The sequence below is a fragment of the Eptatretus burgeri genome, chromosome 6 (genome assembly GCF_056783735.1).
Source record: "Eptatretus burgeri isolate ZD-2024b chromosome 6, Ebu_testis_v1, whole genome shotgun sequence".
NCBI classification, from domain to species: Eukaryota; Metazoa; Chordata; class Myxini; order Myxiniformes; family Myxinidae; genus Eptatretus; species Eptatretus burgeri.
In genome coordinates this window covers 49,083,503-49,097,983 of record NC_140966.1, presented here as the reverse complement: position 1 = coordinate 49,097,983, position 14,481 = coordinate 49,083,503, and the positions used below count along the sequence as shown (strand labels likewise).

The 14,481-nt window shown below is 42.8% G+C and overlaps 1 protein-coding gene across 3 annotated transcripts in view; it reads left to right on the top strand.

Annotated features, from left to right (window-relative positions):
• The window catches only part of LOC147024732 (glucosamine-6-phosphate deaminase 2-like), a 28,691-nt gene extending 15,622 nt beyond the window's left edge, over positions 1-13,069 (top strand). For all 3 annotated transcript variants that reach the window (XM_085884926.1, XM_085884925.1, XM_085884927.1), the window contains exons 4-7: positions 6,382-6,564; positions 7,972-8,156; positions 9,708-9,882; positions 12,701-13,069. In XM_085884926.1, the coding sequence (XP_085741052.1) occupies positions 6,382-6,564; positions 7,972-8,156; positions 9,708-9,882; positions 12,701-12,792 (635 nt within the window). In that variant the 3' untranslated portion in view covers positions 12,793-13,069. The remainder of the gene's footprint in view (positions 1-6,381; positions 6,565-7,971; positions 8,157-9,707; positions 9,883-12,700) is intronic.
• Positions 13,070-14,481: the final 1,412 nt, after the last annotated feature.

Sequence of the window (14,481 nt, the reverse complement as noted above, 5' to 3'; positions counted from 1 at the left end):
GCCAGCTTGGAAATGTGGCTTTCGCAGGAAAGATCATGGCAGATGATGAGACCCAGAAGCTTGAATGAAAGGACTTCTTCGTTCAAGTCTTGTTCACTGACAACATGGATCAACTTCTATCCACCCATACAAACTCTCTCTTCCTCATATGTGGTGACTTAAACTGTCATCATGCCAGTTGTCTGGGTGTGGGTACCTCTCTCTCTCCTTTCATGGCACTTCAGCAAAGGACTTTGGGACTGACACAATCTGTTCACTTCCTGACCCAGACCTCAGTTTACTGTACATCATCTCTTCTGGATTTGGTTGACCAATTTCCCTGCAAATGTCTGCTGTTCTTCTGCTCTAATTGGTTCATCTGACCATATGCTTGTTAAATTAGACATCTTTTTTGGCCATTCTCAGAGAGCCATTTCAGCACCGACAAGTCTTGCATTTCACTCAGGCTGACTGGCAGGGACTTCAAGCAGCCATCAAGCTTCTAGATTGGTCTCCATTTTCTACTCTCATCTGCATGAACTCTCATCCTGGGAATTTTTTTCAAAGAAATTTGCTCTCTCTCATGCACATACTTTTTTCTCTCCAAAACGAAAGAGAGGGTGGTGTATGCGGCAGACACATTCTGTACATTATGATGTGTGGCTCAAGGCCCAACAACAGTGATTGTGTTGTTTGTCAGAAATACAATTAAAGTCACATTTAAAAATGAAACTTTGTATGTGCACTCAATGTTGGGGATGCATGAAACGCGTAACAATTTTTTTGGATTTGACCTCCAGTTCATGCCCCTGGGGGTGGGAACTTGGGGTCACATGGGGCAAAGTGGGGGGGGGGGAAAAATTTAACTTCAAATTTGACATTGGGTCATTCCTGATGGAACCTTTTGCCATCTTTCAATTTGCTTTTTTTTTTTTTTTTTTTTTTTTTTTTTTTTTTTTTTTTTTTGTATACCTTGGTCGAGGCTCGTATGAGAGCTAACACACAACTCACAGCAAGGAGGCATGAGACAAGAGGGGCGGGAGTGGAAGGACAAAACATTAGGGAACAGACACAGGTGAACTGTGGAAGGGAGAGGGATGGGGATGGGACGGGGAACATGGCGAGGGGAAGATGGACATTAAAGGGACTTTCAGGAAGGAAAGCAGGAGAATTGAAGGAAGTGGGCTTTGGGTGGATTATCGGGGTAGAAAAGATCGAGGATTTGGATGGGGGAAGATAAGAGGTGGTGGTGAACAGCTGTTTTGAAAGCCTGAAGGGAAGAATGGGAAAGAATAGAGTGAGGAAGTTTATTCCAAAGGCGGGAAAAAAGAGGAATGAAAGAGTGAAGATGAGCAGTGATTCGTGATTTTGGTAGTTTTACCAGAAGGGGGTTGTTGGCGGACCTTGAGCGCCCTGTGGAAATGTGGTTGGGACAAATCGCAGAGAGAGCAGGGGGGGCAAGGCTGGAGAGGAGTCGGTAGAAGACAGAAAGACCACCGACCAACCTGCGGTGATTGAGTGAGAGGCCCAAAGACTCAGCTTCATTGCGGGAGATGCCAATGATCTTAAAAGCCCTGGTTTCGACAGCGTGAAGTCGAGAAAGGTGGGAGGCAGGGAGCACCAGCCCAGAGGGGAGAGCAGTACTCCATCAGGCTACGGACAAAAGCTTTGTAAGTGGTCAGGAGCTCAAGAGGGCCGAGGAAGGACTTTGCAATGACGGAGGATTCCCATTCGGCGACTGGCTTTTGAGGCAAGGTTGGAAATGTGACTTTCCCAGGAAAGGTCATGGCAGATAGTGAGACCCAGAAGCTTGAAAGAAAAGACTTCTTCCAGAGGATTGTTGAGAAAGTGGATGGGGGGTTTTGTAAACGGTCCTTTCGAAGAGACATAGTGAGAGTGTGAGATTTGTCTGGATTGAAAGACATGTTCCACGTGTTGGACCAGTTTGTGATTTTATCCAGATCTGCAGTGAGCGAAGAAGCTGCTGCTTGCCGGTCTGAGGGATGACAGATGGTACGGCAGAGGGTTGAGTCATCGGCAAAGAGAAATAGAGGATTTTCCAGAGAGTCCGAGAGATCATTGATGAAAACCAGAAAAAGAACAGGGCCCAGAACGCTACCTTGAGGAACTCCAGCCTGCACAGGAAGAGGGGATGAAAGAACTCCATTTAGGGCCACACGTTGACTGCGACAGGAGAGGAAGTCTGCGAGCCATGAGTGGAGATGGCCTTGAATACCATGGGCAGAGAGTTTGGTGAGTAGGGCAGGGTGCCAGACTGTGTCAAAAGCACGTGATATGTCCAGGGATACGGCTCGGATTTCCTGTCTGGCATTGAGGACCTCCATCCATTGATGGGAGAGCAGTAGCAGCATATCTAGGGTAGAGTGACCTGGTCTGAAACCAAATTGATGATTGGAAATCAAGCCATTGGAGAAGAGGAAGGATTTCATGTCTGAAGCGATGATGGATTCCATAACCTTGCTGATGATTGGGAGAAGGCTGATTGGTCTATAGTTACAGGGATCTGTTTTTGCACCTTTTTTATGCAGGGCAGTGATGTTAGCAGATTTCCAAGCAGATGGCAGATGACCTTGGGAAAATGAGAGGGTGAATAGAACAGAGAGAGGGTGAGCAAGAGCAGAAGAGCAGGCTTTGAGGACACGTGGGCTGATGCCGTCTGGACCGGTTGCAGAATCTGACTCGAGGTTTGAAAGCAAGCTCTCCACCTTGTCAGGAGAAAAGGATACAGAGTCCAGGGACAGTTGGGTGCGACTGGGTAAAGTGGGTAGAGATAGTGATGGGTTTGGGACACAAGATTTAGCTGCAAACACCGAGTTTAGACATTCAGCTTTATCACGTGTGGAATCAGCAGTGCGGCCATTTGAGGTAAGGGAGGGGATGGAGGGGGAACATACACCAGAAACAGATTTGATTAAACGCCACCAGGATTTTGAGGAGGGAGAGAGGTTTGAGAGTTCAGACTTGAGATGAGAAAGATGTTGTTTTCTGGCTCTCCTGAGGGTAGATACACACTTGTTCCGAGCTTTGTGGAAAGAACTGAGATTGCCTCTCAGTTGGGTTTGCTTTCCATGAGGCAAAGTTGTTTCAGGACAACTGCCTCGCCACAAGCTTCAGTAAACCAAGGGCGGGAGGAAGGGTAAGACAACTGAACACGAGAGGGGATAAATCTGTGCATGAGGGAGAGCAAGTTTCTTTGAAAGAATTCCCAGGATGAGTTGATGTTTGAGAAAGTAGTGATAGGAGACCAGTCTGTAAGTTTGATGGCTGCTCGGAGACCCTGCCAGTCGGCTTGAGTGAAATGCCAGACTCGACGGCGGTGAGGTGGTTCTCTGATAACAGCCAGAGAGATGTCCACTTTAATAAGGACGTGGTCAGAAGAACCAATTGGAGCGAAGGAAGAGCAGCAGATATTGTCAGGGAAATTTGTCAAAATCAGATCCAGAAGAGATGGAGTACCATTGGTTGAGATCCGGGTCGGGAAGTTGACCGATTGAGTCAGTCCCAATGAGTCACAGAAAGCTTTTGCTGATGTCCCATGGCAGGTGAGAGAGGTACCCACACCTAGCCAACTGGCGTGATGACAATTGAAGTCGCCACATAAGAGGAAGAGAGAGTTTGGATGAGAAGATAGAAGATGGTCCATGTTTTCGGAAACATGGACGATCCTTTTGGCACGATCCTTTTGGTGGGACGTGTGGGGATTTTTGATGGTACGCCATCGTCTTCACTCTAGTTTGTTTTATTTTAAGGTCTGACAACTTTTTCAGCTGATCAAATACCAGACAATTTCATGGCTAGCACATATCAATTGAACTCTCTTGCACCTGAGTAATCATTTTCTATGCTTGCATCATTACTGCGGGACACAGTGCCTATATAAAGTATACACCGCCTTTCAAAATGTTCACCTTTTGTTGCCTTATTGCATTGAATCAGAGAATTTCCATCTTTATTTACACATCGTAACCCACAACTTCCAAGTGAAAATCAAATTCTACAAAATTAAAAATACAAAACTAGAATATCTTGGTTGGATAAGTGTCCACCCTCATTATAAAAGCAATTGCAAATTAGCTCAGTTGTTACCAATCATTTTCAAATTCACACACCAAGTTAACTGGCCTCTACCTGCATTAAATTGTGGTAATTCTGATTATTTCAGAATAAAATCAGCTCTTCCTATTGGTTTCCTCTGTTGTGTAGTGCATTTCACAGCAAAGATTCAACCATGTGCACCAAGGAGCTTTCAAAAGACCTCCGGGATAAAGTTGTTGAAAGGCACAGATCAGGGGATGGGTATAAAATATTTCAAAGGCCTTGAATATTCCTTGAAGCACAATCAAGGCAATCATTAAGAAGTGGAAGACATATGGTACCACCAAGACCTTGCCTAGATCAGGTTGTCCCTCCAAACTGCATGACTAAGCAAGGAGGAGACTGATCAGAGAGGCCATCAAGAGGCCAATGGCAACTTTGAAAGAGCTACATGCCTTTATGTAAAGACTGGTCACTGTGTGCATCTGACAACAATATCCCAAGCATTCCACAAGTCGAGCCTGTACAGAAGGGTGGCAATAAGGAAGCCATTACTCAAAAAAGCCCACCTTGAGTCCCATTTGATAGATGCACAAAACCACTCCGGAGATTCTGAAGCCATGTGGCAAAAAGTTTTGTGGTCTGACGAAACCAAGATGGAACTTTTTGGCCCAAAGGCAAATTGTTATGTTTGGCACAAACCCAACAGAGCACATCACCCAAAGAACACCATCCCTACTGTGAAGCATGGTGGTGGCAGCATCATGTTATGGGGATGTTTCTCATCAGCCGGGACTGGGTCACTTGTCAGGATGGAAGGGAAAATGGATGAAGCAAAAAACAGAAAAACCTCAAGGAAAACCTGCTGCCCTCTGCAAAAAAAAACTGACATTGGGATGGAAGTTCACCTTTCAGCATGACAACTACCCAAAGCACACAGTCAAAGCTACACTGGAGTGGCTAAGGAACAAAAACATAAATGTCCTTGAGTGGCTGATTCAGGGCCCTGACCTAAAGTCAATTGAAAATCTGTGGCATGACTTGAAGATTGCTGTCCATCAACGCTCCCCACACAACTTGACTGAGCTTGAATAGTTTTGTCCAGAAGAATGGGAAAATATTGCCTAATCAAGGTGTGCAACGTTGGTAGAGACTGATCCCAACCGACTCACAGCTGTAATTGCTGTCAAAGGTGCTTCCACCATGTATTAACTCAGGGCGTGTGGACACTTACCAACGAAGATGTTCTAGTTTTGTATTTTTAATTAATTTTCTGAAATTTGTAGAATTTGTTTTTCACTTGGAAGTTGTGGGTTATGATGTGGAAAAAGTCTGATTTAATGCAATTAAATTCCAGGCAAGAAGGGAATAAAAGGTGAAAATTTTGAAATGGGGGGGGGGGGGGTGGTAGACTTTGTATTGGTACTGTACTTTAAATTTCAGATTATATTCATTGCTTTATTGTCTTGTTGTTTGGATTTCTATATTTTTTACAAGGTTTTTGCATGATTTCTGATGTTTATCTTATTAGTATGAACTAGCGAGGTACCCATGCTATCTATGCACGAGAAGTAGCCCAAAAGCAAACAGACAATGCGGAAATGGTGAATGCCAAACCATGAACTAATAAATTCCACATTCCTGTAACACCTTCAGTCGAAAGTCAGGCATGGACAGCCGGTTCTTGAAGGACTTGAGCAAAGAACTTACTGCAGCTCACCTCATCAGAAGTACGGTGGGTAATATTTCTCGGATGTCAATGGCAAAACTACAAATGCCGAATCTGCGAGTGTCATGGGTGGAAACCATCACATAATTTATTTATCCTTTAAACTCAATCTCTATATTTTCATTCCAAACAGCATCATTCCAATCACAAATTAATACGATACCATGAATATTGAATATAACAAAAAACAATATTACAAACACTCGTGAGGTAAACTAATATAAACGCCGTTCTGATGTTACTTCCGGATGGGGAGCAGCTTTGTACAGATAGAAACCCCAAATCATAATTGTATTGAGGTATTTATGAAACTTCCCACCCACCTTAGGACACTGGCTGGGACCCCAAAAGGTTCCACAGAAGGTTTGGCGGGGCTTGCCCCAAAACTGAGGGAGCATTTCGGGGACGGACAGATGGACAGACACTCCTGCTTTATAATATTGATAATTGTTCATCTGACTCTATCTCCTTCTGATGTCCAGCACATTTTCTGAGTTTATTCTTTGCTAACCTATGTTATAGTTTGTTTATCTCATTTTGGGATTTTGCTCGAGACAAAATGAAGGGACATTGGTTTAAGGAACATTTCATCCCTATCTGCTTTTGTATTCATTCAGGTCTACCACGAGATCATCCAGAGTCATATCACTCATTTATGTGGAAAAACCTTTTCCGACACGTGGACATCTTGCCAGAGAATGTGCACATCCTTGATGGAAATGCTGCTGACTTGACAGCTGAATGCAAAGAATTTGAGAAAAAGATTGCTGCAGCGGGTGGTATTGAGCTATTCATGGGAGGTATTGATGAATTTGGAAGCAACTTTGAAGAACATTAGCCCTTAAAAATCAAATCGTTTAATTACCATAACTGGGTCAAACTTTAAATGTGTCTTTACCAAAATATTTATTTTCACACACACAGTACAATGAAAATGGCATCACAAAAAATGATCTTCTCCAACAGAGTTCAATAAATTTTCTTCAAGCTAAGGCACTGTTATGTGCATGGAAAAAGGTTTAGGACCCCGGTGGCGTCCAAGTATCGGGTGGGGGCAAGGCTCTGCCATACAAGGAAAGGGGGTGGGGGATATATATCTAAATACCTACATATAGGATTGGAAGCCCATGGGGAAGTCAGTCAGTGAGATTTGAAGTCTGTGCAGAGAGTCAGTATTGAGAGAGAGAGAGCAGGTCGTGAAGTGTCAGAGGGAGAAGAGAGAACTGACGGTGTGGAGTGCTGAAGAAGAGAGAAAAGACTAATCTTGGTGTGCCACTGTATGCTGGAGGGTGTTTTGTCCCTTCACAGAAATAACATGTACCAGAGGGTCAGTGGAGCAATGAATTGATGACTGCATTCTGCACCTTTCTGCCCACACTGCTGTACCAGCCTGGCACACCTGCAGTGGACAGTCCGACTAATACCATCCCCTTCATTATTTCCTCCTAGTAAATACAACCCATTGCTTCGCTGAAGGGAATATTAAGTTGGGGTAAGGAGAGGAGGGATGGGTAAGATGAGGGGAGGGAGGAGGGAGGAAGACTCAGTAGGAGTGGGGGAGCGAGGAGGGGTAGGGGGAGGGAGATTGAGGAAGGAGGGGGGGCAGCGAGGTGGGGTGGTGGAGGGAGGAGCGAGGAGGGGTGCGGAAAGGGAAAGCAGTATGAGACGAGGCCAAGGGAAGGCAGTGTGAGGGGATGGTCCAGCTGGACATTACCACCGTCTCGACACATCTGGAGATAACCACTATCCGGACATGACCACTGTCCAGATATGTGTGGCGATAACCACCGTTTAGATACATGCGGAGATAACCACCGTCTGGATATGTTTGGAGACAGAAAGGGAGAGAGAGGTGTGCGAGGATGCTGCATTGTATTCGGAGGGGGTGGAGTGAGGATGATTCAAAGAGAGAGAATGGTGGGGCTAATGGGGGTAGGGGAGTTAGCCGAGAATATGTTATACTTTATGAACACACACACACACACACACACACACACACACACACACACACACACACACACACACACACACACACACACACACACACACACACACACACACACACACACACACCACATTGACATTTATTAGTATAGATGGAGATGCCCCTAACTTCCATCAATTATATCCCCTCCTCCCTTTTTAATTGTATTTGTAATGTGCCTCACCATTCCTTTGCGCAACCTTTATCCTTTCTCTGCCAATAGGAATTGGACCCGATGGGCATATTGCCTTCAACGAACCAGGCTCAAGTCTTGTGTCCCGCACACGAGTCAAAACTCTGGCCAGAGACACGATTGAGGCAAATGCCCGTTTTTTCGGAGGCAATTTCTCCCAGGTGCCAAATATGGCCCTCACTGTTGGTGTGGGAACTGTGATGGATTCCAGAGAGGTGAGAAGTGTTGTCGATGATGATGTATATATTACTTAAGTTCATTCATTTTGTTCTCATTTTTGTGGTATTGGGGTTGTCGAACAATATTTTTTTCTCACAATGGTTTTTGTTTTTATTACCAAAATTTTTATGCCTCTGTTGACGAAGTCGCCGAACGAAGGCATTGTTTTCGGGTTGTCTGTCCGACCTTATGTCCGTGCTAATTTTCCCTATTTTCTCTGCAACTGCTTATCCCATTGCCGCAAAATTTTCACCATAGGTGTGACTACTCATGCAGAATGTTTTAATGAGAATTATGACGTCATAGGTCATGCGGTGTGGCAGCCATGTTGGAAAATAATTGAAACTTGGCATTTGTCTCGTTCTCCCCATGGGAAATGTGTGATTTTTTTTTTTTGATGATGTTATAGGTGGCTCCATCATCATGTCATAACTGCATACGTTGAACGCTTTATCCGATCAGTATGAAAATTATTGATGGTCCTTCAGGACTAAATTGTATGGGGGAAACAAATTTGACGTCATTGGTCACATAGTTCAGCAGCTATATTTGTTAAGCATAAAAGCCTTCAATAATAATGTGGGCAGAGGCAGAGTATCTGTCGATGTCTCGATGTCAAAAAGTGCCGTTGTCATTAACAATGCAAGCAAAATTATATTTGTACCTTAAAGTATTTCACACAAAATTGTGGTGCTTGTTGTACTCGGTTAAAAAAAAAGTGCTGGGTGACATACAGTAGTTGTGATGTAACTTCATGCATATTGTTTTTCTTCCACATTGACGTTCAAATACAGGGTGTCTCAATAAAATGTATATCGACTCTGTGCATCAAAAATTACTGTACAATCTTGTCGTTCAGCACTGCCTTATAATGGGTAACAGCTGACTGATGGCATGCAATCATTCCATCCCATGCCAACGGCATCTGTTAGGTATTGGTAGCATTCAACGCCACCCCTCTCTCGGCTGTTTAATTATATTTTCTGAGATATTAAAGGACTGTCGGACCCTGCTGTTCACGAATTTGCTATTTGCGGACCCCGCGTATTCGCAGACCTCGCGTATTCTCAGTTGATAAAATGTGACTTGCTTCTACATTCGTGGCCCTGTGCTTCACGTATTCACGGTGTTGGTTTTTTTTTCACGTTTTCATGAGCACATTCATGTTTGTTTGGGGTTTTTTGCAGTTTATTGCAGGCGTATTCACAGTTTGTCGTGTGTGTGTTTGCAGTTTTTCACGCGGATTTTTTCCCTTGTGAATCGCGAACCGCCGGGAACCTGTCCCCCTTTTTTCCATTGAAACAATGCCCCGCTATTTGTGGATTCGCCATTCGCAGCATTTTCCAGGAACGTATTCCCCGTGAATAGCGGGGTCCGACAGTACATATGTATATATTTTATTCAGACACCCTATATAATGGTGTGTGTTCTAGAAATCACTTCTTTCTGTTTTGTCAGAAGAGACTATTCAAGTCAGAAGTAATGTTCAAAGATTTCCTTTGCCAGGTTGGTTTGCACTATTGAAAAACGATGTGTTGCTTTCTCAGGTCATGATATTGATCACTGGTGCACACAAGGCCTTGGCACTTTATAAAGCTGTGGAGGAAGGAGTCAACCACATGTGGACTGTTTCAGCATTCCAGCAGCATCCTCGTGCAATCTTTGTTTGTGATGATGATGCAACGCAGGAGCTGCGGGTCAAGACTGTAAACTACTTCAAAGGTGAGGACTCATCCACATAGTATATTGAATTGTGGAAACATAAGTAATGACCTTTGACCAAAGCTGTTTACATATATCCACAATGGTTCCCCTGCTTGATGCTCTTAAAAATAATGCACAAAGCAAGTCGTCCAAAATAATTGTGCATTCTGTGAAGTTGTCTCTTGGAGCGTGGACACCTTGCTCTAAAAAAGAAAATACTATGTCAAGGGTGTCATTGTGATGTTATGGAAGTATTTTTGGACATTTTTCAGTGACTTTGCTCAACATAAAAGGCTACTCTCTCCTTTTAAGCATCTAGTTCATTATGCTGAGATCATGGGTTCAAATGCCAAACAGTATGTTGATTTTGTCTTGTCCACTAATATCCTTGTAATTAATGTAAAAATCAGTGTCCCAAGGAAGCGGTTCAGGTTGGCATTTTAAATATGAAATAGGAAAAGCCTAGAAACAAATAAAATCCATTATACTTATGCTTTCGAACGACCCCTTTAGAATCTCCCTTTGGAACACCTTAGAATCCCCTTGTAGAATCCCCATTTTGAATTACTCTTTAGAATCTCCCTTTAGAATCCCCCTGTAGAATCCCCCTGTAGAATCCCCCTGTAGAATCCCTCTGTAGAATCCCTCTGTAGAATCCCTCTGTAGAATCCCTCTGTAGAATCCCTCTGTAGAATCCCCCTTTAGAATCCCCCTGCAGAATTACCCTTTAGAATCACACTTTTGAATCTCCCTTTAGAATTACCCTTTTGAATCGCCCTTTGGAATTACCCTTTAGAATCCCCTTGTAGAATCCCCCTTGTAGAATCCCCCTTTAGAATCCCCCTTTCGAATCTCCCTTTCGAATCTCCCTTTAGAATCTCCCTTTTGAATCTCCCTTTAGAATCTCCCTTTAGAATCTCCCTTTAGAATCTCCCTTTAGAATCCCCCTTTAGAATCATCCTTTAGAATCACGCTTTAAAACCCCCCTTTAGAATCCCCCTTTAGAATTACCATTTTACTGTTTAGAATCTCCCTTTAGAATCCCCCTTTAGAATCCCCCTTTGGAATCTCCCTTTAGAATTACCATTTTACTGTTTAGAATCCCCCTTTAGAATTACCCTTTGGAATCTCCCTGTAGAACCCCCCTGTAGAATCCCCCTGTAGAATCCCCCTGTAGAATCCCCCTGTAGAATCCCCCTGTAGAATCCCCCTTTAGAATCCCCCTTTGGAATCCCCCTTTGGAATCCCCTTTGGACTCCCCCTTTGGAATCTCCCTTTGGAATCTCCCTTTGGAATCTCCCTTTAGAATCCCCCTGTAGAATCCCCCTGTAGAATCCCCCTGTAGAATCCCCCTGTAGAATCCCCCTTTAGAATTACCCTTTATAATCTCCCTTTAGAATCCCCCTTTACAATCCCCCTTTAGAATCCCCCTTTAGAATCCCCCTTGAGAATCTCCCTTTAGAATCTCCCTTTAGAATCTCCCTTCAGAATCCCCCTTTAGAATTACCATTTTACTGTTTAGAATCTCCCTTTAGAATTATCCTTTAGAATCTTCCTTTGGAATTACCATTTTACTGTTTAGAATCACCCTTTAGAATTACCTTTTAGAATCCCCCCTTAGAATTACCATTTTACTGTTTAGAATCTCCCTTTAGAATTATCCTTTAGAATCTTCATTTGGAATTACCATTTTACCGTTTAGAATCCCCCCTTAGAATTACCATTATACCGTTTAAAATCCCCCTTTAGAACACTATATAATTACTCTTTATTACCCTTTTGCATTAAACACGTTGGTTGGAGAGGTTCTTCTTCTTCATTTTTTGAGGGAAGGAAATAGCCAAATATTGAAGTAGCATTACTGCTAAAAAATTTGATGTCGGCTATTATCCTTGTTCTACTGACATCTGGTTATAAGCTCGTACGTAAAACTTAGATTATTGTAAAAACCTTTTTCTTTGAAACGAATGCATAAAAACACATCTTATTAGATTGGGTTCCATTGCTCAACAGGCCCTTTTGTTGTTGTTGTTATTGTAATCCAGTTATTTCCGGTTCAAATGTGACTGGGCTGAGTGAGGCAAACATCTGTTGATGGAATCCTTCCTTTGGGGCTGCCACAACAACAGCCTTCAACAACGGACTTGTGACCTACTCAGGGTTATTGCCTCGTCACAAATGCACGACCACCTTCTTTTAGGGGCGTTGATGCTCCTTGTATATAGGACTTTGATTTTAATTTATTTTTCAGCTCACCTGGAACATAGTTCTGGGGAGCCTATCGGATGTCGCATCCGTCCGTCCACAAACACTTGCAACTTCTTCTCTGAAACCACACACATGCTTTTGATGAAATTTGACCACAACCCTCATCACCCTGTATGTGCCAAAGTTTGTTCACAGCAATAAAAAAATCTCAGGGGGTGTACGGGGGGGTTGCCCCCCCCCCCAAAAATAGGTATTTTCTTTCATCTCAGAAACGACACACACAATTCCAATGAAACTTGACCACAACCTTCATCACTTGTGATGTACCAAAGTTTGTTCATGCTATTTTAAAAATCGGGTCTGAGGAGGCTTACTGATGGGGGGCAGGGGGGGTGGTTGGTTACCCCCTAAAATAAGTATTCGCTCCAACATTTATTCATTTTGCTGATGCCGTCCCACGTTGACGTCCTCCTCAGTATCATTATTCTATGAGGTGAGCGCCCAGGGGTACATGACGTCTTCTTTTTCTTTCTTTGGCTCACTTATGATGGCCAGAAGCAGCTTCACAGCACACCTTATTGTCTAAGCATGAGCGCACATTTTGCCTCTTTATGTTTGTCTTCCTCAGGCCTCATGCACGTTCACAACAAACTCGTGGACCCTCTCCTGAGTATGGAAGCAGCCAAGACTGCGACACCACTACAGGCCTATAATGACTAAGGAGACTATTTGACAATACCTTATTTGCAGCCACAATCAAAACTGTATAATCTCAATTGTTTTGACTCTGTGTGTTATCGATGTGATTATAGAAAACGGTGTTTGTTTTTTTTGGACTTTTGATAAGTAAAGTGCAAATTTATCGCAGATTTTTTTTATATTTTATTTTTATTTTTTGTCCTAATGATCTCTGCAGCTTGAGCAAGCAAGGGTAAATATAAATCTTTATTAAAACTCGCTTAAGTGCTTTGGTGTGCAAATTTGCATCCTCTGAATCTGACCTTAATTCTGATTTTTTTTTATTTTTTTTTTCCCCCCCCCCCCCCATGAAGTGTAGGAGAATATAGAGGATATCGTTTCCAATTTGGGCAATTAAAAGCTGACTGGTTTTATATTCACCACAGTAATGTTGCCTAATGCATAATGTGCAGAGCATTTGGGCCTTGTAGAACCTTACTATACTCCATTTAGGACTTGTTCTCAGTGTGGTGCTGTTTGGACATTTGTATGGATTAATATGCCTGGTGTTGGCTTCATGGTTAGGCTGGTGGGCTTTGGATCCTGAGTTCAAATCCCACTCGGCTGTTGAATTAATACCAGGTGGGGTTGACTATGCCTGTCATCCTTCTGAGGTCGGCAAAATAAGTGCCAGCATGCTGGTATACTGTGTCGGAGTTGCGATCTGTCCAGGATTGTTCCCAATAGCCAAGGACACTGCTTAGGCAGCACCAACTCTCTGCACAGAGTATGGTCCCAATCGATGGATGGATGGATCAATACAATGACTTTTAAATCTTGGAAATTCCACAATAATATCTTGGCTCTTTGATGGATTAATCAAAATCTTTGCCTCTCATGCTTTATTTCAAAGTTGTTACTGACATGACCATGAATTAAGATTTAGTTCTTCAGCGTTTCGTTTTTTATTATTGCCTCATTGTTATAACAGCGACAGTATTGCTTGCATATATAATCCAACGTCTCGTCGTGGGATAAGGTTAAGACTTGCCTGATAGTGCATTTCATCATCGTGAGACCTTCCTGCTGGCCTCCAAAGATTTTTATTGGCATTTGATTTTGTTTCTGCTTCAGTTACGTTTAATGTGCATTTCCAACGTCAATATGGAAGTGGTACGTGTAGTTGTGATTTATAAGGTGAATCCAAAGCATTCAATATTTAATATAAGTATCATAATGTCCACTTCATTTGAGAGTTTGTGGTTTGTCTGAAAGCCTAAAATCATATCTGTCCACTTGACAAGATGGCAGGAGTTAATACAGGCTTGATGAAAACTCAATGAAGAAGGTAAGGGTTTGTCTTTGCAGCTTGTGTTAGCGGATATCACAACTGCCATGCTGTACTCATTTTCCAACATTATTGTTCTTCATGTCATTGTGCAGTTCATGTATTTTCATATTGTGCTTGCATTTTAAAGGTGTATAAATAATCACATTGGCAGAAGTTTCACTGTCTTGCAACCAAAACAAAATTTGTATGCAATTATTGTCAAGTACATTGCATAGCAATTTGATTTTTGCATTGAGAGTTGAATTTTAAAAACCCTCATCTTCAGAGGTAAAGGCAATCAAACCATTGTGATCGCCTCAATTTGAAATTGCTTTTTTTGTAATGAAGGAAGCTTATCCCCTTTTATGAAGTTTCATAATTATTGCCTTGACATGCTGCCT